This window comes from Cnephaeus nilssonii (assembly GCF_951640355.1).
Source record: "Cnephaeus nilssonii genome assembly, chromosome: 7".
In the NCBI taxonomy this organism is placed as follows: Eukaryota; Metazoa; Chordata; class Mammalia; order Chiroptera; family Vespertilionidae; genus Cnephaeus; species Cnephaeus nilssonii.
The window spans coordinates 4615434-4642566 of record NC_137078.1 but is presented as its reverse complement, the minus strand read 5'-3'; the positions used below and the strand labels follow the sequence as shown (position 1 = coordinate 4642566).

General features: G+C 41.8%; 1 protein-coding gene across 6 annotated transcripts in view; it reads right to left on the bottom strand.

Moving 5' to 3' along the window:
• LIMS1 (LIM zinc finger domain containing 1) overlaps positions 1 to 27133 on the bottom strand; it is a 159327-nt gene that overhangs the window by 6231 nt on the left and 125963 nt on the right. For all 6 annotated transcript variants that reach the window (XM_079776943.1, XM_079776947.1, XM_079776946.1 and 3 more), the window contains exons 3-8: positions 9506 to 9572; positions 8158 to 8278; positions 7542 to 7691; positions 5881 to 6031; positions 3302 to 3394; positions 2862 to 2910 (exon numbers count right to left, since the gene is read on the bottom strand). In XM_079776943.1, coding sequence (XP_079633069.1) covers positions 2862 to 2910; positions 3302 to 3394; positions 5881 to 6031; positions 7542 to 7691; positions 8158 to 8278; positions 9506 to 9572 — 631 coding nt within the window. The remainder of the gene's footprint in view (positions 1 to 2861; positions 2911 to 3301; positions 3395 to 5880; positions 6032 to 7541; positions 7692 to 8157; positions 8279 to 9505; positions 9573 to 27133) is intronic.

Here is a 27133-nt window from a genome sequence, read left to right as displayed (position 1 = left end):
CTTTAAAATATATATATATTTTATTGATTTTTTACAGAGAGAAAGGGAGAGGGATAGAGAGAAACATTGATCAGCTGCCTCCTACACACCCCCTACTGGGGATGTGCCCGCAATCAAGGTACATGCCCTTGAATGGAATTGAACCCAGGACCCTTCAGTTCGCAGGCTGACGCTCTATTTACTGAGCCAAACCGGTCAGGGGTAATCAATCAATTTTATTAATTTATTTTTTTCACATTAAAAACATACAAACTGAATATTTTTCTTCCATGACTGTAGACTTCATCTTAGGAAAGATCGTTATTGCCCTTTCCTTTTTCTTTCTTTTCTTAAAAAAAAAAAAAATCCTATATAATAAAGAGGTAATATGCAAATTGACCATCAGCCCAACACACAAGATGGCCACCCTCATGTGGACACAAGATGGCCACCACAAGATGGCTAGCAGGGGAGGGCAGTTGGGGGGGGGACCAGGCCTGCAGGGGAGAGCAGTTAGGGGCAATTGGGTCAGCAGGGGAGGGCAGTTAGGGGCGACCAGGCCAGCAGGGGAGGGCAGTTAGGGGCAATTGGGTCGGCAGGGGAGGGCTGTTAAGGGTGACCAGGCTGGCAAGGGAGGGAGGTTAGGGGTGACCAGGCCAGCAGGGGAGAGCAGTTGGGGCGACCAGGCCAGCAGGGGAGAGCAGTTAGAGGCGACCAGGCCAGCAGAGGAGGGCAGTTAGGGGCAATTGGGCCGGCAGGGGAGCAGTTGGGCGTCAATCAGGCTGGCAGGGGAGTGGTTTGGGGGTGATCATTCAGGCAGGAAGGTGAGTGGTTGGGAGCCAGCAGTCCTGGATTGTGAGAGGGATGTCCGACTGCCCGTTTAGGCCTGATCCCGGTGCAGGCCTAAACGGTCAGTCGGACATCCCTTGAGGGGTTCCAGATTGGAGAGGGTGCAGGGTGGACTGAGGGACAACCCCCCCCCCTCAGTGAACGAATTTCTTGCACTGGGCCTCTAGTGTGTGTGTGTGTGTGTGTGTGTGTGTGTGTGTGTGTGTGTGTGTATTTTTTCTTTTTTTCCCCCTGGAGAGGAAGGGAGAGGGAGAGAGAAACATCAATGATGAGAGAGAATCAATGATCGGTGCCTCCTGCATGCCCCCTACCGGGGATCAAGCTCATAACCTTGGCATGTGCCCTGACTGGGAATTGAACTGTGGCCTCCTGGTTCATAGGTTGATGCTCAACTACTAAGCCACTCCAGCCAGGCTCTTTTTTGTGTGTGTGTGTTTTTTAATCCTCACCAGAGAAGTGACGATATTTTTTTCCATTGATTTTTTTTAAAAAAAGAGAGTGGAAGGGAGGGGAAAGGTTGAGAGAGAAAAAGGACAGAAACATCGATGTGTAAGAGAGAAACTGACTGGTTGTCTCCAACACATGCCCTGAATGGAGATGGAGATCAAACCTACAACCCAGGTACGCACCCTAGACCGGGAATAGAACCCTAGACCACCTGGTGTACAGGCCGATGGTCTAACCACTAAACCATGCCAGCCAGGCTATTATTGCCTTTTTCAACTTGTATTTTTCTTTTTTTTTTTATTGAGGTATTATATGTGTACATATCTTACCATCCCCCCCCACCCCACACCCATACATGCCCTCACCCCCCAGAGTTTTGCTCAACTTGTATTTTTAAAGAATATACATAGAAACCTACTTTTTCTTTCTGTAATGAAACTTTATGAGTTAATTTTTACTACTCTGTGTCTCTTGAAAATGCTTGACTGAGTTTCACTTATTAGGAGACCATTCACTGAAGGCATGAATTTAGGAAACTGCACATCAACCTTTACTTATAGTTAAATATCTTTCTTTCTCTTGAGTATCCTATGAGTCATAAACAGTAAATGGTATGTACCACATCTTCACACCAAAGCTTAAGTCCTCTCACTCCTGTGGACAATGCAGTGTGTATATAACCTGCATTATTACATCACTCAGATGAGCTTTTTGCACATAATGCTTGCCTACCAGTACACTTTCCACTACTTTTCTATCCCTATTGCCACTGATCTAACAAAGAAATATGGACTAGAGAAGTAATTAAAGAAAAAAGCCCAGACATTAATGTATTCACCTACAGCAGTGTTTCTTTTAAAGCTAAGAGCTTCCTTTGACAGCTTCTTTCATCTGGTAACCATCCCATGTAGGAAGAACTTTTATTTTCAATGGCACTAAGATTACTTTCTTGAACTAATCCTTTTGCAAACCACATATGTGCATTATTTCAGCAAGTATCCCAAGGTAGGTTCTCGGCCGAGAACCATGAAGCATGCTGAAAACAGGAATGTTTAAAACCTTGACAACAAGTGTCTGGCAGAACTGTGCTAGCAACTATTACCAAACACAGCTGCTTTCAGTTCTAGCCCGTCGGCTGTGCCTAATTACCCCAGTACAAGTCCTAGAAATGTCTATAGGTAACTGCCAGGTTTTAGCATCTGCAAGGTTAAAGTGAGTCTTCCTAACTACCATGCAGATCAAACTGTTCTTAATAAACACTGCTCTACAGCTTCCAAGTTATATAGTTCTGGGGAAAGGAAAGAGACATCGGTTCCAGGGTTGGCCATAACTGCTTTCTGCACTTCCTAGTGTAACAACGCTGCAGCATTAGCCTAAAGTATTATCATAAATGAGGAACAAATCCAACTCTTAGGCCATGATCATCTCACTGCTATAAATTACTTGGGAAATATGCCAAAGAAAGAGAAAAAGTAACTGACAATAATCACATTCCAAATTATAGCAATCAACTTCTTTCAATTTTCACAATTTTCAAGTGTTTTTGTGTCAAAATGGTGCCATATAAAATTCCTATAGTTACTTACCATCACCTTCTATAACACGGTTGCAGTGGAAACAAACATCACCAAATAGCTGAAAAATGAAAAAGAGGTAAAAATTCAAAATGTGTTAGAACTAAGTTTTAAAACACCAAACATTTAACAAAATTTGGTTCTTTCTATTACTTAAAAACAAATAGCTGGCTACCTAAGTCCAGATTTTACCATTACTAGAGAAGATGAGTAGCAGTTCATAGACTAATTTTTACTTATGATGAAAATAATGTACTTTTCATCACTATCAAAACAAAAAAAATCTCTGGAGATGTTCCATATTTAAGGAAGCTAAATGAACATGACATCCCAAAACTGGGTACAGTATTGAAGTGGAAAAATTTTTTTCTAAGTGATTTCTTTGTAACTAAAATATTGACAAGCTTAAATTCATAAAAGTATATCTAGTATCCAATGAGTACAAATAATACCTGGTTATAGTGGGTTTCACAATATGCAAGGCCCTTCCTTTCATAATGGCGATGTCCAAGAAATGGTTTTTCACACTTGGCACAAACAAAATGCTGAAAAAAAAATTGCTACAGGTCATTTTTTAATTGCTATATTTTACTTATTAAATGAAATAAAACTCCAAAGTTACACTATCCTCAAAGATGATACATGCAGGCTTGAGGCAGCCGTTTCATATGGCCAGGAGCTCTCCGGTAGCCCTTTCATTTTTATTTCAGGTGTCTGACAAGTTACTCTAAGACCCAGCCTATTCCAACATCACACAATGAGAAAACAGGCGAACGTCTGAGAGGCATCTGTCAGCAAGGGCTGCTGCTGGAGATGGACCATGACACTTCCTGCCTCAACAAGATTTATTATCATAAACAAATTGAGAGGTAAAAATCACACAGTCATATCAATCGATGCAGAAAAAGAATTTGACAAAATCCAACACCGTTTCTTGATAAAAACTCTCAGCAAAGTGGGAATAGAGGGATCATACTTCAACAAAATAAAAGCCCTATATGACAAACCTACAGCCAACATCATACTCAATGGGCAAAAACTAAAACCATTTCCCCTAAAAACAGGAGCAAGACAGGGATGCCCACTCTCACCATTCCTGTTTGACATAGTACTGGAAGTGCTAGCCACAGCAATCAGACAAGAAGAAGAAATAAAAGGCATCCAAATTGGAAAAGAAGTAAAACTGTCCTTATTCGCAGATGACATGATATTGTACATAGAAAACCCCAAAGACTCCATCAAAAAACTACTAGACTTAATAAATGAATTCGGCAATGTAGCAGGATACAAAATTAACGCCAAGAAATCTATGGCTTTTTTATACACCAATAATGAATTCACAGAAAGAGAAACTAAAAAAACAATCCCATTTACCATTGCACCAAAAAAATTAAGATACCTAGGAAAAAACTTAACCAAGGAGATAAAAGACCTGTACTTGAAAAACTACAGGACATTGAAAAAAGATAGAGGAAGACATAAACAAATGGAACAACATACCGTGTTCATGGATTGGTAGAATCAACATCATTAAAATGTCCATACTACCCAAAACAATTTATAGATTCAATGCAATCTCCATTAAAATACCAATGGCATATTTCACAGACCTAGAATAAACTCTCTAAAAATTCATCTGGAATAAAAATGACCCCGAACAGCAATCCTGAGAAAGAAGAACAAAGTTAGAGGGATCACAATACCAGATATCAAGAGCATACAATGGAGTCAAGACAGTCTCTTCAATAAATGGTGCTGGGAAAATTGGTCAGATACATGTAAAAAAAAAACGAAACCAGACCACCAACTTACACCATACACAAAAATAAACTCAAAATGGTTAAAGGACTTAAATGTAAGACGGGAACCATACAAATCTTGTAAGACTCCATAGGCAGCAAAATATCAGACATATGTTGTAACACTATCTTCACCGATACAGCTCCTAGAGCAATGGAAACTAAGGAGAAAATAAACAAATGGGACTACATCAAAATAAAAAGCTTCTGCAAAAAGAAACCATCAACAAAACAACAAGAAAGCCCACTGCATGGGAGAACATATTTGCCAATGATACCTCAGGTAAGAGTTTAATCTCCAAAATTTACATGAAAGTCATATAACGTAACAAAAGGAAGATAAACAATCCAATCAAAAAATGGGCAAAGGACCTAAATAGACACCTTTCAAAAGAGGACATACAGAAGGCCAAGAAACATATGAAAACATGCTCAAAGTCACTAATCATCCGAGAGATGCAAATCAAAACAACAATGAGATACCATTTCACACCTGTCAGAATGGCTATCATCAACAACTCAACAAATGATGAACAAAAATAGATCCAGAGACAAGGTAACACTGAACAGACCATCCAACCTCAGAGAGAAGGCAGGGGAAGGGGGGAGGTTAGAGAGCAACCAAAGGACTTGTATGCATGCATATTAGCATAACCAATGGACACAGACAACGGGGCAGTGGGGACTTGTCCTGAGGGATGGGAGTGGCAGGGGGCGGGGGGTCAATTGGGGAAAAAGAAGGCTATATAGAATGACAACAATAAAAATGGCCTTCAATTATCTAAATATAAATAAAACTTAAAAAAAAGATTTATTATTATTATTATTATTATTATTATTATTAGAGAGAGGAAGGGAGAGAGAAATAATGTGAGAGCAAAACATCGATGGGCTGCTTCCTGCATCCCCCGCACTGGGGATTGAGCCTGCAACCAGGCATGTGCCTGACCGGGAGTCAAACCTGCAACCTTCCAGTGTACTGGACGGCGCCCAACCCCTTGAGCCACACAAGCCCGGGCTAGAAGATTTAAGAACAGAAGAGCACAGCCTTTATCATTACCAGGAGCTCACAAAAGCTCTTGTGTATATTCTATATTCCTAATTTTCTACAAAGGCAGTTGTCTTTAAAATGTTCACATTTAATTTTTAAAATCTCCTAATCTTGCTAACACATCTGAACCAACGAAATTAAAAAGTACTGGTTGCCCCTACATCATGCATGTAGAACTCACCTCCACATGCCACTGTTTGCCCATGGCATTGACCACACGCCCTTCAATGGGCCGCCGACAAGCACCACAGATGGGAACCCCCATTTTATCATGGCATGGCAAGCAGTACAGCTCTCCTTTCAGCTCCCGGGCGTCAGCAGTCAGCTCCTTCCTGTCCGTGAGAAAGATAGCCAACTGAACGATACCATCAGGAGAGAAACAAACGGCAACAATGTGACTAACACTTTTTAGGAGATTTTTGAAGTTATCACTATAACAATTTCTAAAACTTCTTTCCCCTCCTGGCAATCAGCGTAACCTGAATTAATAGGTTTGAATAGGTTCCAGATTCCTATCAACACATCAGTATCATACACTAATGGTAAAATGTATAAGTAAGTCAGATACATATTATCACACTAGTCATTAGCTATCATTTCTTTGTCTATTATCACATTATAGTCCATTTGTCTTCTTAAAAAGCTAGAGGATAATAACAATACTGAGGATAGGCTCAGTGACATTATCTTTCCAAAATAATCAAGGAGTTTGGAGATTAGTTCCATTAACAATAATTATTTAAACTGTGACAAGCCTTTAAGAACAGTTCCAGGTCAATAAGGAATAAACATGAAATGACTAGAATGTTCTGTTTCCAAATGCATTGTTTTCCGTCTCCCGTGTCAATGAACATGCCGGAGATAGCCCCAATTAGCCAAATGGACTTGTTTGAATTTCACCTGTTTAAATAATTATTTAAAAGTGCTAACCAAAAGTGAAAAAATATTCCACTAGAGCAGTGACCGGCAAATTGCGGCTCGCGAGCCACATGCAGCTCTTTGGCCCCTTGAGTTTTTAGCAAAGGCCAGCTTAGGAGTACCCTAATTAAGTTAATAACAATGTACCTACCTATATAGTTTAAGTTTAAAAAATTTGGCTCTCAAAAGAAAATTCAATCATTGTACTGTTGATATTTGGCTCCTTTGACTAATGAGTTTGCCGACCACCGCACTAGAGCAAGGATAGGCAAGAAAAGCAGAAAAGGCACAAACTGATAATCACAAAAAAGATGAGGTGGCTATTCTTACATTGCAAAGCAGTTTGCTTGACCTTGAGCCTACCTTGTTTTCCCTACTACAATTTAGCATGTACATTCATATTCATTATAGTAAAGTATCTTTTTCCTTTAAATTTTTTTACTAGACAACAAATTCAGAGAATCACAGCTTAACAATATATCATGAGTTTTTGAAGGAAAAAACAAAACACCTTTAGATAGAATTTAAGATATTTTGAGAAAACACCCTAATTATTACAAATGCAAAAGTTATATATGTACAAAGATAAGTCTTTCCAAGCTTTTTTTATTATTAATCCTTTATTGGAAAATAGTTTTTGGATGATTGAAGATATTTTAATATGGTCTAATTACTTCAAAATCTGTACATGCAGACACACGCACACACAAGTATGTTGCACACGCAAACAAATGTGGCAAAATGTTAACTGATGAAACTAATTTAAGGGTATGTAGGTATTCTTTATATTATTCTCTTGACTTTCCTATAGGTTAAAAATTTCCCAGATTAAAACTTGGAGAAAAACAAATTAGGTTTGCCGGAGTAACAGAAATACAGATAAATGTTATCCTTCATGGTGCAGTAACAAAGAAATCGCAATACCCGCAGTTGGCACAGTTGAAGTGGTCTGGATGATAAGGGTCGTTCTTGAATATCAGAGGCTGCTCATCAATGATGGCATGGCATTTCTGGCAGATGTATTTTCCAAGGCCCCTGGCTTTCTCACGATTATGACAGGGGCGACACAGATGCCTAAACAGAGCCAAAATTTTTTAGAAACTTAAATTTAAAATCTAAGGTTCTTCCTAATAATTAAAAAGAAATGTGCCGAGAAAGAAAGAAAAAAAAAAAGAGAGAAAAAGAAATATGCTTCCCATATCTCTCAAAAGAAATTAAAGAAACTATTTCTTTAGAAATCACTGTTGACTTAATAGAGCAGACTACTACTTTTTATATGAAAAACGCAAATAATCTGACTGATATTTTAGAAACTCAGTTTTAATTACTTGTCCCCCTTTTGTGAGGCCCAGGAACACAAATGGCAGCCAAACACTGCTGCCCAGAAACTCCAGGGCCCTCTCCTAACAGACACCAGTTTGAGTCCTTACGTTTTAAACTGGGTGTCCCGAAGCACCGCCTCACATCCCATGAGAAAATATGCATGACATGTAGTAGTCACTTTATCCGCCCACACCTGACAAGGATAAAATACTCCTACCTCCCAGCATTCTTGACAAACCCGATATCTGCCAGGACCTCCTGGCAGAGGTCACAGCAGAAGCACTCAGGATGCCAGCTGTTATTCATGGCTTTGATAACGCGGCCAATGATGAATTCACCTGTGCGAAAGGGACACACAAAGTATATCCAATGTGGCATTTTATTGCTAAAAGCAGCAAAGGGAAAAAAACACACATTTAAGTCTTTTTCCACAAAAAGGAACTTTTTATGTATATGTATACCATAACAAGTATTATATTAGAAAAATGTTTTCTATATCATCTGAGTGCTTGTTTTTGATTCTGTAGTTCTATATTTTCGGGCTGTCTTATCACATCTCTGAATCTGCCTTTCCTTTCCCAAACAATTACTGGGCTCTCTTGAATGCCTTTTGGTAATTTCTGGCCATCAATTATACAGAAAACTGAAATCCACAGCACATTTTCTTGTAACCTAGGCTTAATTTCTTCTTTCATGAAACCTTTATAACATTCAACTCAGTTTCTCAAATCTCTGGAGGCCTTCTAGTAGAGCTGTTAGCAACCAGTGAAGTGGCTAAGGTGCAAGCCAGCCCAGCACCTGTATAACCAACCATAGGCAATCTCCAAGCATCTATGCACCTCACTGACAATCTTCTCTGTCTCCCTCCTGGCAAACCCAAAAGCAAGAGGGTCAATGAATATTCCATAAATGTTCATTTAACAGAAGTCTCAGTCCTGAAATAACTTTATACTAGATGTCCTTAAAAATCAATTCTCTCTGGGTTTTTATACTCTTCCAGTTTGTTATATATAACTAGAGGTCCGGTGCATGAAATTCGTGCATGGGGGTGATGGTGGTGGGGGGGATAGTCCCTCAGGCCGGCCTGCGCCCTCTCACAGTCCGGGACCCCTCGGGGGATGTCTGACTGCTGGCTTAGTCAGACACCCCTCTTGCAGTCTGGGGCTCTCGCAGTCCAGGACCCCTTGCTCCTACCGCCTGCCTGCAGTGGAGGCAGGAGAGGCTCCCACCACCACTGATGCGCTCACCAGCCATAAGCCCGGCTTCTGGCTGAGTGGCGCTCCCCTGTGGGAGCACACTAACCACCAGGGGGCAACTCCTGTGTTGAGTGCCTGCCCCTGGTGGTCAGTGCATGTCATAGCGACTGGTGGTTCCGCCGTTTGGTCGATTTGCATATTAGAGTTTTATTATATAGGACTGATAGGCAAGTGGACAGATAAAGTACCTAAATGCTATTCCTAATGAGCACCAAAACCCACTTTTATCATTGACACTTCAATAGTGTCAAACAACTTAAGTAACTTTGAAACTTAACTTTTTATTTTACATTCAGCAGTGAGACTTACCGCACTGATGGCAGCAGGGTGCAAAAAGCATCTGAAAATCATGTTCGCAGTACTTCCTCCCTTCAAACTGAAATAGAAAGTATTTGTAAATATGAATATAACTAGAGGCCTGGTGCATGAAATTCATGCATTGGGGGCGGGGGGGAGTGTCCCTCAGCCTGGCCTGTACCCTCTCCAATCCGGGACATCCCTCTCGCAATCCAGGACCTCTGGCTCCTAATCGCTCACCTGCCTGCCTGCCTGCCTGATCGCCCCTAACCACCTCTGCCTGCCAGCCTGATCACCCCTAACCGCCCTCCCCTTCTGGCCTGATCACCTCTAACTGCTCTTCCCTGCCCGCTTGATTGTCCCTAACCGCCTCTGCCTTGGCCCCCACCACCGTGGCTTTGTGTGGAAGGAGGACGGGACGACCAGAAGATGTTCGGTCTATCTGGTCTAATTAGCATATTAGTATAGATTGTTCTTTGCAGACAAAAAGGAAAGATGCTTTTGATCTAAGAGCTCTGCCCTAAGAATTTATAATTCCACTGAGATTTTTAAAAGCAGATATACTTTTGTATCTTCCATACATCTATGTGTGGGCCCAGGGAAGATACAATGAACAAGTTGAGGCTAGAATTAACATAGTGCCCAAAGAATACAGTGATCCTGCCTATAACTATATATAATAGTTTTTTTTTTGTTTACATACTCCATGTTTAAGTATCTGATGAAAACTAGACCCCACTCCCCAGTAAATAGGCATATACAAATCCTTTTCCACATGTTTTAAGGTTGATATCTAAAATATTTTACTCTAGGCTTAAATATTTACGAAGGGTAAACATTCCAGCATATTTTTAATTTAAACATCTTAAAATGGCACAAAAATCCTTATTTACATCCTTCATTTCTCTCATTGAACTGTTTCTATTTTATTTCCCTCAAAGTTTTATCTTAGTATATTTTTTATGCTAGTGTCTTTAACTGATCACCCTTCCATACTTCACTACAATTAAAATGCTTTACTTTCTGAATCCATAAGACTCTAAAAGGTAACATTTTTTTCTTTGGATTAAGTTGTCATTATAATGAGTATTAGTAAAACATAAGTTACAAATGTTAAAATTTACTACTTATTTACTTGAAAAGCATATCTTAATGAGATGAGCAGGGCTACTCTTTTCCCCTCATAATTATTTCATGCCTCTGTGGATAAATATGACTTACCACTAGAAAAGCCATTAATTCTAGATTAATTTTCTATTTTGGGGGTTGCTTTTATCCTTTTCACATAAAAAAGTTGTAGGAATTACATAATGTCTTCCTTTGAATCTTTAAGCACCTTATAAGTTATATATTAAAAATCACATACTCTTTGATTATCAAAATTCACTTTTAATAATGTATCAGTTGTCAACTCAGTTTCCTCAATTATGAAAATTATCTGCAGATTTAGCTCATTCAATTTAGTGAACATATCTATAATAATTGGCAAACCAGCCAAAGCAGATTTATTTTGTGGCAGAAAAAGTCTTATTTCATTTTTAAAATTCAAATAATAAACTCCAATAAATTTAATGAATCTATTTTTAAAAGTTACAGAGAAAAATAAATCAACAAGCTATTACTCAATACTCTGTCATAATATAATGCATTGTAATGTGTAGCCCAAAGTAGAAGTTATTTAAGTGAGATGTTCCTTTAATGAATAAATATTATCCTATCTAATAATAGCGTACCATGTAAATTAGCATCACTCTGCTACGCCCACGATTGGGCGGCGGAGGCTGGGGGGCGGGACTCAGGGTGGCCTATCCGGCCACTGAGAGGCACGGATCCGCTGCCACTGAGCGGGGCTACGCTGCTGTTGAGAGGCACAGGGGGCCCGGCCCGCTGAGGGGGTCCCACCCCCTGCGCCTCTCAACAGCAGGGGAGACCCCCTCAGCGGCCGCGGATCATCAAAAGTGGGGGAGCGAGCTCTGGCCTCAGTCAGCGAGCCACGGAAACCCGGCAGAGGATGGAGAGCAGCGACGAGGAAGACATGGAGAAGCACCGCATCCACCTACGCCCCGTCACTCTGCGCACACGCTGCACCTCCTGCCCTGTGAAGTCCGGGTTAACCGGCCCGCCCCTGTGGGGCGCTTTTTCACCCCGCCATCCGTCAGGGTCCCGATGGACTCGAAGGGCCGCAGTCTGAGGGGCGAGGAGGTGGAGGTGCCGCCTGGCCTGCTGGGATACATGATGGTGAGTCCATCGGGACCCTGACGTGCATGATTCAATCATGCACTGGGCCTCTAGTGTATATATAAAGACATTTGAGGTTTAGTAGTAATTTTAATAAATTAGTAGTAATTTAAAAAAAAAGAAGTCAGCCCTAGCTGATTTCATTGGCCTGTGGACTGAAGGGTCCCAAGTTCGATTCTGGTCAAGGGCACACGCCCTGGTTTCGGGTTCGATCCCTGGTTGGGGTGTGCAGGAGGCAGCCAATCAATGAGTCTCTCTCATCCTCTATCTCCCTCTCCCTTCATCTCTGAAATCAATTAAAAAAAGGAAGAAATCAAGCAGATTCTGAAACAATGGTGGCCTAATAGGAAGACCTGTTGTGCATCTCATCCCAGGGCCAGACTGGAATTACAACTAAATTGAAGAACATTCACCTGGAATTACCAACTGAAGTCCAGCTGATGAGTAGACTTATATCAAGGAAGGACAGAAAACACCTGGACACTGGTAGGAAGGGTGAGGTCGGAAGAGGGGCTGACCCATCTCCTAGGAGCAGCAGGCAGCCCTAGGCGATGGGAGGGGCTGTTCCCCCAGTAGAGAGAGTCCTGGAACCCAGGCTGACCTCCACAGCTCGGAGCACCAGAGCCCAGACCAGCAGTCCACGTAACATCCATCTGTGAAAGGCGGCAGGGCTGCTGGTCGTGGCGGAGTCTGGACCTTGTAAGCTGAAGTTGTTCGGAGAGAAAGCTGCACTTTTTTTAAAAAAAATAAATCTTTATTGTTCAGATTATTACAGGTGTTCCTCCCCCCCCATAGTTCCCCTCCACCTGGTTCCCCACCCAACCCCATGCCCTTACCCCCTGCCACTGGCTTTATCCATAGGTGTGAGACCTTTGTCCAATCTCTTCCCACATCCTTCAGATCCCCTTCCCCCTGAGAATTGTCAGTCCACTCCCTTTCTATATCCCTGATTCCATTATATTCACCAGTCCCTTCTGTTCTTCAGACTTTTTATTCACTTGATTTTTAGATTCACTTGTTGGTAAGAATGTATTTGTTGTCACTTGGTTGTTCATAATTTTTATCTTTACCTTTTTCTTCTTCTTCCTCTTCTTAAAGAATACCCTTCAGCATTTCTTGTGATCCTGGTTTGGTGGTGATGAACTCCTTTAGTTTTTTCTTGTCTGTGAAGCTCTTTATTTGACCTTCAATTCTGACTGATAACTTTGCTGGGTAGAGTAGTCTTGGTTGTAGGTTCTTGCTGTTCATCACTTTGAATATTTCTTGCCACTCTCTTCTGGCCTGCATAGTTTCTGTTGAGAAATCAGCTGACAGTCGTATGGGTAGTCCCTTGTAGGTAACTAACTGTTTTTCTCTTGCTGCTTTCAAGATTCTATCTTTGTCTTTTGCCCTTGGCATTTTGATTATGATGTGTCTTGGTGTGGTCCTCTTTGGATTCCTCTTGTTTGGGGTTCTGTGCGCTTCCTGAACTTGTAAGTCTATTTCTTTCACCAGGTGGGTAAAGTTTTCTGTCATTATTTCTTCTAATAGGTTATCAATATTTTGCTCTCTCTCTTCTTCTGGCACCCCAAAAATTCGGATGTTGGTATGCTTAAAGTTGTCCCAGAGGCTCCTTACATTATCTTCATGTTTTTGGATCCTTTTTTCTTTTTGATTGGTTGTTTTTTGTTTCCTCATATTTGAGATCTTTGGTTTGATTCTTGGGGTACGTTGATCTACAGTTGGGTTTCTGTATATTCTTTATTTCAGACAGTGTATGCTTAATTTCTGACTGGTCCTTTTCCATTTTCTTGACATTCTCATTGAGGTCCTTGAAGTTCTCATCAAGTTTCTCCACAGTTTTTAGAAGATTCTTGAGTAACCTTATAAATGTGGTTTTGAACTCTATATCGTCCCGTAGTTTACTTTCCTCCATTTCTTTCATTGGTGACATTTTTCTGTGCCTCCACATTTTGGCTGCTTCCCTGTGTTGATGGAGCGGCTTTGTGTGGTAGGTGTCCTATAGGGGCCAGTAGCTTAGCCTCCCAAATCACCTGAGGTGGACGGTCTTGGTGCACCCCTTTGTGAGCTGAATGCAAAGTCTTGGTGTAGTTAAGCCTTGATTGCTGTTGGTACACTGGGAGGAATTGTCCTCCAGGCCAATTGGCTGTGGGGACCCGCTGTGTTTATAACTGCTGTGCTGGAGACACGCTTCTGGTGCAGGACTTGTTTCAGTGGGGCTTTGGTGATCTCTGAGTCCGCCTCCTGAATGTGTCACTTATGGATGTGAGGAGTTGAAATCTGTGTCTCACACTGAGCACTAGGTACACTGGCTTCTGGATCTCCAATGGGGTGCAGGTCAGCTACTGTCTGAGGCCACCCTGCCGGAGCTACAGGAGAATTCCAGTCCTCTCCTCCCTGCTTAGGATTTGGAGATTTTGGAGCTGTCTGAACTGGTTGCTAGGTTAAGCAGCGATCCATTCATACGCAAAAGCCGCTGCTTGGAGCTTGGGTGGGTTTGTAGGTTGTGCGGGGCAGGGTCTCAAGGCATCACTAGGCTAGGGCATGGCAAACAACAATGGCTGGCAGCCAGACTTCCCGTGTCTCCGGCCGCATCCCCGCGTCCCGCGCCCCAGCGCCGCAGACAATTATTCCTCCGCACAGCTCTGCAAGCAAGCCACCCTCACTTTCCGACCCGATGGCAAACAGTCCAGAGACAGAGAAGCATCGAGGATGCTTCTCCCCATAGGAGTTTGGGTCCCGCGCGTTTCCCCTTCGGGTTGAAGAAAGCAATGCCCACCACCAGCTGGGATCCGCTGCCAGCCTGTATCATGCATGCGTGCTGTACCTCAGCTTTTCAGTGTTTGTGCCCTGAACACTCCTCTCTCGGTCTAGTTGTAGATCTTCCACTCAGCCAGCCCTCCCGTGGCTCTGGGTGATAGAGGTTTTATCTTTTAGTTGTAGTTTTGAAATTGTTGTTCACAGCCGCAGTTTAGATGTTTACCTATGCCGCCATCTTGGGTATTTCCTGCACTTTTTTTTCTAAACCCAGAGCAAAGGAGTTTTGATTTGCAGCTACTCACTCGAGGCTTTGGTGTAGAAAGGTACAGACTCCAGGTGCCTGAGAAGCTGGGGTGGGAAGCATTGTGGGGTGACATGGAAAAACAGCAGCCAGGAGTCCTGCATTTGGTTCAAGCCCAAACCAAAATGGCCATTTTTCCTGAGAGGAGCTAGCTGCTCCCAGTAACCTCAGGGCAGGTAAAGAAAAAAAACCCTGCCTTATGTCATACAGCCTGCCCTACACTCAGAATACCTGCCTACCCCACCTGCATTTTGACCTTTATAGAGGAAACAAAAGCAGAAGCCAAGTCTACAGATTTGAACAGTCTCGGGGAGCATCAGTGACTGGATTGGGGGAGGGGCCATCTGCCCCACTATGCTGGGCACCAGTCTAGTACTTTCCTTACACAGTGAAGCTGATAGAAACTCCAGGTTTCCAGCCAATCCAACTGGAATCCATACAAGGATCTCTGCCCAGCTGAGGACAAACTAATATTTTGGGCCACTTGCAGAGAAGTAGCTCTGGGACAGGGAAACACATTCCCTGAAAGCTAAATAGCACCTCCCCTGCTTAAAGCCCTTTCAGAAACAGACTATTGAGTGATTAAAGATTGGCAGCTAGATAAAAGCAAAGGTGGGCAGAGGTGGAGTCTGGAGAACCAGAGGAAGTTTGCTGAGCCAGCCCTGGGCTCCACAATGCCTGCTTCAGAGGATGGAACCTCCTGCTTGCAGCCAAGTCCTGTGGAGATAGACACAAACTGTGGATCTCTTGGAACTTCAAGCAGGTTGCTGAAAGCCAAATGAGGACAGTTTCTGACAGTGATTAGCACAAAAACCTCTCATGGAAAGCCCAGGACAGTCAGCCACAGTCATCAGAAGAGTAGGATCCAAAGGGAGCTCCCGTGGGGCTCTAAACTTGGCCAAAAGAAACACCACTTTGCCATTTTTTGTTGCTGTTTTTTCAATTTTCCCTCTTTTTTCTTGGTACATCTACACAATGGAATACTACACTGCTATATAAAAGAAAAGAACTCTTACCATTCGCAACAGCATGGATGGATCTGGAGAGCATTATGCTAAGCGAAATAACCCAGTCAGAGAAAGATAAATATCACATCATCTCATTTGTGGAATATAATGAACAACGTAAACTGATGAACAAAAATAGATCCAGAGACAGAGAAGCATTGAACAGACTGCCAAACTTCAGTGGGAAGGCATACTTAAAGAATTGGAAAGCGAACAAGAAAAGCCAAGAGAAGGTAGAAGGAAGGAAATAATAATCAGAAAATAAGTTACATACAGACTAAAAGAACAATACAAAAGATCATCAAAACCAAGAGCTGGTTCTTTGAAAAGATAAAGAAAATTGATAAACCTTTAGTCAGACTCATCAAGAAACAAAGGAAGAGGACCAAATAAACAAAATCAGAAGTGAATGACCCCACAGAAATAGAAAAGATTGTAAAAAATTACTATGAACAACTATATTCCAACAAACGGTGTCCCTGGACAAAATGGATATATTCCTAGAAAAATACAACCTTACAAAACTCAAGCAGTAAGAATCATAAAACTTGAATAGAACCATAACTACTGATGAAATTGAATTAGTAATTTGAAAAACCTCAGTAAACAAAAGGCCTGGTCTGGATGACTTCATCGGGGTTTTACCAAACATTCAAAAAAGAACTAACACCTATACTCCTCAAGCTATTCCAAAAAATCCAAGAGGAAGGAAGACTTCCAAGCTCTTTTTATGAAGCTAGCATTAGCCTAATTCCAAAACCAGATAAAGACCCTACAAAGAAAAAGAATTCAGGACACTATTCCTGATGAACATAGATGCTAAAATCCTCAATCAAATAGCAAATTTGATCCAGCAATACATTAAAAAGATCATACACATGACCAAATGGGATTTATTCCAGGGATGCAAGGCTGGTACAATATCTGCAAATCAATAAACGTGATTAACGAATTGGAAGACAAAAATCACATGATCATGATCATATAAATTGATGCAGAAAAAGCATCCGACAAATTCCAATGCCATTTAAAACTCTCAGCAAAGTGGGAATAGGGGGATCATAACTCAACATAACAAAGTTCATATATGACAAACCTACAGCCAACATTATACTCAGAGGGCAAAAACTAAAACCATTTCCCCTAAGAACAGAAACAAGACAGGGATGTCCACTTTCACAACTATTATTCAATACAGTACTGGAAGTATTAGCTTCAGCAAAGACAAGAAACAAAAATAAAAGTCATCAAAATTGGGAAGGAAAAAGTTAAACTGCCATTATTCACAGATGATGTGATATTGTACATAGAAAACCCTAAAAACTCCACCAAAAAACTACTAGATTTAATAAATAAATTTGGCAAAGTAGCAGGATACAAAATTAACACCCAGAAATTTTTGGCTTTTTTATACACCAATAATAAACTCTCAGAAAGAGAAACTAAAAAAACAATACTATTTAACACGTTAAGCGCCCAGCCTGTTTGTCTTCCAGACGGAAAGTATAGTGTCAGTCACCGGTGACTGACATGGTGCTTAACGTGTTAACATTGCAACAAAATAATTAAGATACTTAGGAATAAGCTTAACCAAGGGGTAAAAGACCTGTATTTGGAAAACTACAGGATGTTGAAGAAAGAGATAGTGCTGGAAGCTATCCATTGTCAACACTATCATGAAAATGCAACAAGGAACTCGGAAGGCTAATGGACCTTGAGCTTTGGCAGGGCCAAAGCTATGCACCAATTGTTCTGTCGAGATAGTGGTGGCTCAAGCAATTTCCTGACCTAATAGTCTCAAAGTAAATCTTTACTAATATTTACTGACCTTTGAGATAGTCTGTCTGCTACTGGATTGCCATGCCTAACTGAGGGCAAAGATGTATATCTAAGTTGAATAAAAGCTAACAGGTCCAGGGCTTCAGGGAGCTTCCCCACCAGAGGGAAGTTTTCCACCTGGCTCCCCCATGCCTTCTAAATTCATATTTCTTATCTAGTGTATTCATTTGTGCATCGGCCCCTTCTCCAGATCCTGAATCCTTCCTGCAAAAGGTTGCGGCAAGATAGAGGATGTTATAAATAAGTGGAAGAAAATAACATGTTCATGGGTTAGTAGAATCAACATAATTAAGATGTCCATACTACCCAAAGCGATTTATAGATTCAATGCAATCCATACTAAAGTATCAATGACATATTTCACAGATATAGAATATACCAAAAATTTATATGGAATCAAAAAAGACTCCAAATAGCCACAGTAATCTTGAGAAAGAAGAACAAAGTAGGAGGAATCACAATACCAGATATCAAATTATACTACAAAGCCAATGTGCCCCAAACAGCCTGGTACTGGCACAAGATCAGGCATATAGATCAATGGAACAGAACAGAGACCCCAGAACTTGACCCAAGCCATTATGCTCAATTAATATTTGACAAAGGAGGCAAGAGCATATAATGGAGTCAAGACAGTCTCTTCAATAAATAGTGTTGGGAAAACTGGACAGGTACATGCAAAAAAATGAAATTAGACCACCAACTTATACCATACACAAGAATAAACTCAAAATGGGTAAAAGACCTAAATTTAAGTTGTGAAACCATAAAAACCCTGGAAGAAACCATAGGCAGCAAAATCTCAGACATAGCAATGTTTACTGACACATCTCCTAGGGCAGTGGTAGGCAAACTGCGGCTCGTGAGCCACATGCGACTCTTTGGCCCCTTGAGTTTTTAGCAAAGGCCAGCTTAGGAGTACCCTAATCCTATCTAATAAAAGAGTAATATGCAAATTGGCTGGTGGGCGTGGCTACACCTACGAGCCACTCCCACCAGCCAATCAGAGCAACTATGCAAATTAACCCCAACCAAGATGGCTGTGGCCATGGAGCGAGCAGGAGGGAGGCTTGGGTTTCCCCGGCAATGGAGGAAGCCAAGCTCTCCACACAACTTGGCGGGCCCAGGCCTCCACTCAAGGGTACAAAGTTTCAATTATAGAAGATAAATAAATTCCAACAGAAATGGCGGCAGCCACGGAGCTGCAGAGAGCAGGAGGCTAGGGTTGCCCCAGGCAATGGAGGAAGCCAAGTTTCTGCAGCCCTGGCTGGCCCAGGCCTCTGCTTAAGGCTACAAAGTTTCAATTATAGAAGACAAATAAATTCCAACAGAAATGGCGGCAGCCACAGAGTGAGCAGGAGGATTGACTCCGCTTCAGGCTACAAAGTTTCAATTATAGAAGATAAATAAACCCCAGATACCAGGGTCTCCACTTGGGTCGCCGGGGGGGCGTGACCAGCCTGCAAACCACCACAGGTCCCTCGCCCAGGCCACCCCATGCCCCAAGGGAACCCCACCCTGATCCGGGACACCCTTCAGGGCAAACCAGCTGGTCCCCTACCCATGCACCAGGCCTCTATCCTATCTAATAAAAGAGTAATATGCAGATTGACCATCACTCCAACACACAAGATGGCTGCTCCCATGTGGTCAAAGATCCTGGCCCCATGTGGACACAAGATGGCCACCACGAGATGGCCAGCAGGGGAGGGAAGTTGAGAGGGACCAGGCCTGCAAGGGAGGGCAGTTGTGGGCGATCAGGCCAGCAGGGGAGGGCAGTTGGGAGGGACCAGGCCTGCAAGGGAGGGCAGTTGGGGGTGATCAAGCCTGCAGGGGAGGGCAGTTAGGGGTGACCAGGCCGGCAGAGGGGGGAAGATGGGGGTGACCGGGCCTGCAGGGAAGGGCAGTTGGGGGGGACCCAAGCCTGCAGTTGAGAGCAGTTGGGGGGGGACCAGGCCTGCAAGGGAGGGCAGTTAGGGGCAAACAGGCTGGCAGGGGAGTGGTTAGGGGGTGATCAGGCTGGCAGGCAGAAGCAGTTAGGAGCAATTAGGAAGGCAGGCAGGCGAGCAGTTGGGAGCCAGCAGTCCTGGATTGTGAGAGGGTTGTCCGACTGCCTGTTTAGCCCCGATCCCACTGGTGGGATCGGGCCTAAACAGGCAGTTGGACATTCCCCGAGGGGTCCCAGATTGGAGAGGGTGCAGGCTGGGCTGAGGGACCCTCCCCCCCGTGCACGAATTTTGTGCACCGGGCCTCTAGTTAAGTTAATAACAATGTACCTACCTATATAGTTTAAGTTAAAAAAATTTGGCTCTCAAAAGAAATTTCAATCGTTGTACTGTTGATATTTGGCTCTGTTGACTAATGAGTTTGCCGACCACTGTCCTAGGGCAGTGGTCGGCAAACTGCGGCTCATGAGCCACATGCGGCTCTTTGGCCCCTTGAGTGTGGCTCTTCCACAAAATACCACGGCCTGGGAGAGTCTATTTTGAAGAAGTGGTGTTAGAAGAAGTTTAAGTTTAAAAAATTTGGCTCTCAAAAGAAATTTCAATCGTTGTACTGTTGATACTTGGCTCTGTTGACTAATGAGTTTGCCGACCACTGTCCTAGGGCAAAGGAAACTAAAGAGAAAATAAACAAGTGGGACTACATCAAAATAAAAACTTCTGCACAGCAAAAAGAAACCATCAACAAAGTGAAAAGAGAGCCCACTGTATGAGAGAACATATTTGCCAATGAAACATCCAATAAGGTGTTAATTTCCAAAATTTATAAGCAACTTATACAACCTAACAAAAGGAAGACCAATAATCCAATTAAAAAATGGGTAAAGGACCTAAATAGATACTTCTCCAAAGTGAACATATAGAAGGCCAAGAGATATGAAAAAATGCTCAAAGTCACTGATTGTCAGAGAGATGCAAATTAAAACAACAATGATGTATCACCTCACACCTGCGAGAATGGCTACCATAACAAATCAACAAATGACAAGTGCTGGTGAGGATGTGGAAAAAAGGGAACCCTCGTATACTGATGGTGGGAATGCAGACTGGTGCAGCCACTGTGGAAAACAGTATGGAGTTTCCTCAAAAAGTAAAAAATGGACCTCCCATTTGACCCAGTGATCCCACTTCTAGGAACATATCCTAAAAAAACAGGAACACCAGTTAGAAAGAATATATGTTCATAGCAGCGAAATTTACAATAGTTAAGATTTAGAAACAGTCCAAGTGCCCATCAGCAAATGAGTGGATAAAAAAGCTGTGGTACATTTACACAATGGAATACTACCCAGTCGTAAAAAAAAGGAAAAAAAAGGGAACTCTTACCATTTGCAACACCATGGATGGTGGACATGGAGAATATTATGTTAAGCAAAATAAGCAAGTTAGAGAAAGATAATTATCACATGGTCTCACTCTTATGTGTAATCGAATGAACCAAATAAACTGATGAACAAAATAGATGCAGAGACATAGAACCATGAACAGACTGATGAAATTCAGAGGGATTAATCAGGAAACTTACATGCATATATGCATAGCCCATGGATGTAGACAATAGTGTGGCGAAGGCTTGGGAGGGGCAGGTGCAGGGAGGTGGAGGTCAATGGGGGAAAAAAACCAACAACCAAAAACAAAGGGGACATCTGTAATACTTTCAACATAAGGATAAAAAAAAGAAAAGAAAAAAAGTCAAATATAAAAACCTGAGAAATAACCCCATTACTTTAGCTAAAAAACTGATCAACTTTTCCTAGCTACCCCAGCTTAGTGTTGGAAGAACAGTTTCAGAACTGTCTGTCTCAATTGGCAAATTGAGACAAACAATAAAAGACTAGTTGATGATTACCATATATCATAAGACTTTCAGAAGGAATGGAGAATGTTTTGTGGACCATTTGTTTTTTCTCCATGTGTGGCAGTTTTAAATTACTAGTTTTTAAAATCAGTATTTTTTAATAGAAATTACTTGACCAAAAATCTGTCACAGAATTTGGAAACCTATTAAAACAAAGTTCAGTTAGGGGGAAAAAAAAGGCAACAATCAAGTTTTACTCTGTATTTAATGAAAGAAAGAAATATAGCCCTGCCCAGTTTGCTAAATGGTTAAAGAGCATTGGCCTAAGCACCAAAGGGTTGCAGGTGTGACCCCTGGTCATGGTTGGGGCACGTGCTGGAAGCAACCAATTGATGTGTCTCTCTCACATCAATGTTTCTCCCTCCCTGTCTCTCTTTCTCTTATCCCCCCTCCTTAAAAAAAATAAAATAAAATAAATATCCTCGGGTGAGGATTAACAAAAAAGGAAGAGAACAATATACATCTCAAAAAACAAAAAATAAGTCTAGTAGTTAGCATAAATACTATATTTGCTAGCAGAAGGTAGAAAAAAATGAGGATTGGTTGTAATTTGAGTACAAGTCTTTTAAGGTATGATTCAAATAGATAACACATCATAGCCATTAAGAACATTGACCACAGCCTGGATGCAGGGCTCAGTGGTTGAGCATTGACCTATGAACCAGGAGGTCATGGTTCGATTGATGGTCAGGCCATATGCCCAGGTTGCGGGCTCAGTCCCCAGTGTGGGGCATGCAGGAGGCAGCCGATCAATGATTCTCTCTCATCATTGATGTTTCCATCTCTGTCTCCCTCTCCCTTCTTCTCTGAAATAAATAAAAATATATTAAAAGGAAAAAAAAAAGCAGAAGTAGAATATCTGAATAGAGAAAAATAAATTTCAGTTTGGGGAAACAGTTGTAATTACTATACAGAAAATAAATCTTGCCTTCTGCTAAATGAATGATGAACTATCTAAGAATGGGTATATTTATCTTCCTTTGCACCAATTTAAACAAGAAAATGTAAGCTGTCTTTAGGGTCTTTCTTAAATGAGTTCTTTCTAGAAGTACTTTCTAATTAAATTTATGGCACAAGAATTAACTGTGACTGCAGACAGATTCTTAAGAGAAAGGACTATAAAAAGGTTTTTGTTTTGTGTACGGTATTGCCTAAACAACCAGAGGAACATGCCCATTTGTAACTGACTTATTATCCTAGTGAACTTCACTACCTACTAGAAGGGATGTCCTTATTATTTGATGCAGTGGTTCTCAACTGAGGGTGATTTTGCTCCCCAGTGGGTATTGGGCAATGACTGGAGATATTTTTGTTTGTCACAACTGGGGATCTAGTGTTTAGAGACTAGGGATGCCATTAACATCCTATAATGTAAAGGACATTGTGGGATTTAATCACCAAACTGGGTCCCCCCAGCAGAGAGCACCACAACTGAGAAGGGTACCCACATAACATCTGGCTGTGTAAAGCAATGGGGTTGCTGTCTGCCAGGGAGTGACAGCTGAAAATTCAGGCACTCTCTTAAAGGGCCTGTGGAGCCACCCACTTTGTGCTCTGGCAGAGGGAGGGCACAGTGGACTGGATCTGTGTGAGAAGAAGCCAGGATTGGAAACTCAGGAGTTAGAGCTCAGAAGGCAGATACCCTCGATTTCCTGTGCTGAGTCATTCCCTCACACAGTAGAGGCCATCTTTCCCACAAAAACATTTGCCTTGCCTAGGGGGAAGTCAGCTGACCCACCCTATTGGAAAATACCTTGCCCTGAGGCCACTTAAGAGACTAAAAATAATAATTAGCCTCCAGGCAGAAGCAACTGCCCCACCCTGTTGAATAAACTCTCAACACACCTGAGGATGATTGCCTGGGACCATTCAAGTTGAATCCTATCAGTCTATACACAGAGGTGGTCTCTGGAGGCTTTGAGTCTTTGCCTGATCTAATTAGTCAAAAACAGTGTTTGACACTGTCCTGCACTAAAGATTGAGAAGCACAGAGGATCTATCTAATACGAGCATATCAAACTCACGGCCCACAGTGAATATTTTTGTGGCCCACCCAATACAATGATATGTAAGAAACGTTATAATAAAAATTTTGTAACTTAATTTTTACAATGTCCTTTATACATTATATATATATATATATATATATTTATATATATGCCTAAGTGACCGTTACGACCAAGTGACCGGAATAACTGGTTGAGCAGTCGCTATGACACAAACTGACCACCAGGGGCAGACGCTCAGTGCAGGAGCTGCCCCCTCATGGTCAGTGTGCTCCCACAGCCAACCTTCCGTGGCCCCTCCCCCAGCCGACTGGCCAACCTCCCGTGGCCCCTCCCCCCAGACTGCCAACCTCCCTCGGCTCCTCCCACTGGCCTGGCCCCCCTATCAGCCCCTCTCCTCCGGCCAACCTCTTGCGGCCCCTCCCCTGGCCGGCCAACCTCCCGCGCACCCCCCACTGGCCGGCCAACCGCCTTGGGTCCCCCCCCCCAGCCTGCCAGCCCCCTGATAGGCCTTAATTGCCAGCCAGGCCGAGGGACCCCACCCATGCACGAATTCATGCACCAGGCCTCTAGTTATGAATAACGAACTACAACGTTTGCTAATGACTGATTACTATAATTGTGCTGTATTCATTTCCCGTACACACCTTATGTGCAGGCACACCATTTCTCTCCACTAATACCAGCAGCCAATATTTTAGCAGCTGATTTCCACATCATTAGTCTTGGACTGACTTGTTTGGTGTGTGCAACAGGAAATATTTTGCTTTCAGGGAACAAGAAAAATAGGTTTATTTGTATTACGCTTATTAATTTGAGCAGTTATTCAGTGTCTGGTAAGTTAATGTTCAAGAAAAAATATTAATTGTTATTAAAATGTTCTATTATTTTATGTTAACAGTACTCATTTATTTCAGCCCTTTGTATTCAGCATGTCTCTATTGAAATAAACCTATGTTTCTATGAAAATTGAAACTTGTTTTTTTGCAGCCCACATAAATTTAAACCATGTTTATTTGGTCCGTGTTAGCCTTTGAGTTTGACCTAATACACAGTCACAATTCCAAACAGATAGCCAAAATGAGGAGACAAAGAAACAACCCCCAAATGAAAGAACAAGAGAATTCTCCAGAAGAAGAGATAACTGAAGTAGAGATAAGAAATTTATCTGAAACAGAGTTCAGAGTAAAGATGATAAAGATGTTCAACAGTATGAGAAAAGATATAGTAACCATGAAAAAAGAACAGTCGGAAATAAAGAGTGACATAACACAAATAAAGAACACACTGGAGGAAATACACAGCAGATTAGGGGAAGGTGAGGATAGAATCAGTGAATTAGAAGACAGGGTTGAAAAAAATCACCCAGAGAACCAAAATGAAAAAACAATTAAAAAACAGGAAGACAGCTTAAGGGAGCTGTGGGACAATGTGAAACATAACAATATTAGAATAGCCTAAGTGACCGTTACGACCAAGTGACCGTAAGAGAAAGGGAGAAAGGAATAGAGAATGTGTTTGAAAAAATAATGGCAGAAAACTTCCCTAACCTGATAAAGGAAAAAGTCATACAAGTTCAGGAGGCACAGAGAACCCCAAGCAAGAAGAACCCAAACAGGCCCATGCCCAGACACATTCTAATTAAAATGCCAAAAATTAAAGACAAAGAGAGAATCTTAAAGGCAGCAAGAGAAAAGCAAACTGTTACCTACAAAGGTGCATGGAACATTGTAACTGATTGATATTATAAATATTTTTTTAATGGATGGGCAGGTCAATAAATGAAGGAATAAATGTCACTCACAAAATCTTACAGAAGTCAGACCAATGAAGCTCCTTACATTCCTCCAATTGTGATAGTTCCTCAGTCTTGCCCTGTCTTGCATGATAATTTTGAAGGGCACTGGTCAGGTGTTCTGTGGAATACACCTCATTATGAGTTGTCTCATGATTAGAATGAAGTTATAGTTTTGGTGAAGAATACCACAGAGGTAATAATATGCTCTACTTGTATGCAGTAACATGCATACATTGGGGAGTACATGATATCAACATGACTTTTTCCTACTTGGGTGATGTTAACCTTAATCCACAATCAGGTGGATACAATGATTCATCTTAAAGATATCATTTAGCTTCTCCCCTGGGCCACTTCAGTCCTTTCTCAGAGGCCCCTTACAAATTAATAGGTACAAATTGTCAGTTATAAAAACAGTCATGGGGATGTAAAGTATAGCATAGGGAAAAGAGTAACATTATGTTAACTATGTATGGTGCCAAATGGGTACTAGACTTAGTTAGGATATGAATAGGTAAGTTATATAAATGTCTATTTACTATGTTATACACTTAATCCTTTTTTAAAAAATATATATTTCTATTGATTTCAGAGAGGAAGGGAGAGGGAAAGACAGAAATAAACATCAATGGTGAGAATCATTGATTGGGTATCCTGCATGCCCCCTACTGGGGATCGAGCCTGCAACTCTGGCATGTGCCCTGACTGGGAATTGAACTGTGACCTCCTGATTCATAGGTCAACGCTCAACCACTGGACACACTGGCTGGGTGAAAGTAGTCCTTATGATGACAAAAGCTGCAGGCACAAGAACTAAGTCCTACCTTATATTCTTCAGTGATGGATTACCATCTTAATGAAAACTGTAAGTTTGCTTTTTTAACCACATTACCTAGTGAGATTCAAATTCATCTTAAGTACAGAGCCAATGTAGGGAACAATCCTGGTTGTTGTTAAATCACTCTAAGAGGAGCTGCAGATGAGCCAGAAATATCTGAGCCTGGTCAGCTTATTTCCAGACACACATCCCAGAGACTGGTAAGAAACAAGTCTCACACTAGACTTGCCTTTGTGTGAGTCTAGGAAGACTGTCCTAGCTATCTGATCCAAAACATCAGGAAGTTCCACAGCAAAGAGTAAACCCCATTTTCCAGAGAAAGTGAGTTCAGAGACCCCACATGTAAGTCTTCATGAGTAGCCTACTAGAGAAAAGGTAGGGGCTGTGGAATGAAGAAAGGATAGTGTTTTACTAAGACAAAAGCCACAGCAATGGTATAGAGCAGAAATGATGCAATAACCGTTACCACCAAGACTGTAGCACAGAGTGGAGAGCAAGCCAGATAAGTTTTTGAGCTTCCTTTTCTGGAAAACAATATATATTGCTGGACATAATTGAAAATGCAGATTATTTCTTAGAAGTCTTAATAGCTTTTTCTCTAATATCATTCAACTGAAAGGAAAGGTGGCATTCTGGCCTGAACAAAGGATTTTAATTGTAAATGTAGCTAAAATAGCAATCTTCTTCAGGACTCCAGGGAGCTTAAGCTGGACACAGTCCATTAACAGACTAATTGTGGGTGTTGATAACACCTTCTGGAACACTGTCAGACAAGCCCAGGGAGGCTATTTATAATCCAGAAGTAAAGAGGAGTAAGGAGTGAGCAGGAGGACAAGTGGGAGCCATGCTTTGTTCCACAGCACCCAGGCTCTTAAAAGTCCCCCTCTGACGAAGCTCAAGTGGCTTGGCAGTTGACAGCACCCGAATATGGGACCCAGGAGCTGAGGAGGTGATTATGCTTAATAATATTATTAATTCCAAAATGGGAAGCA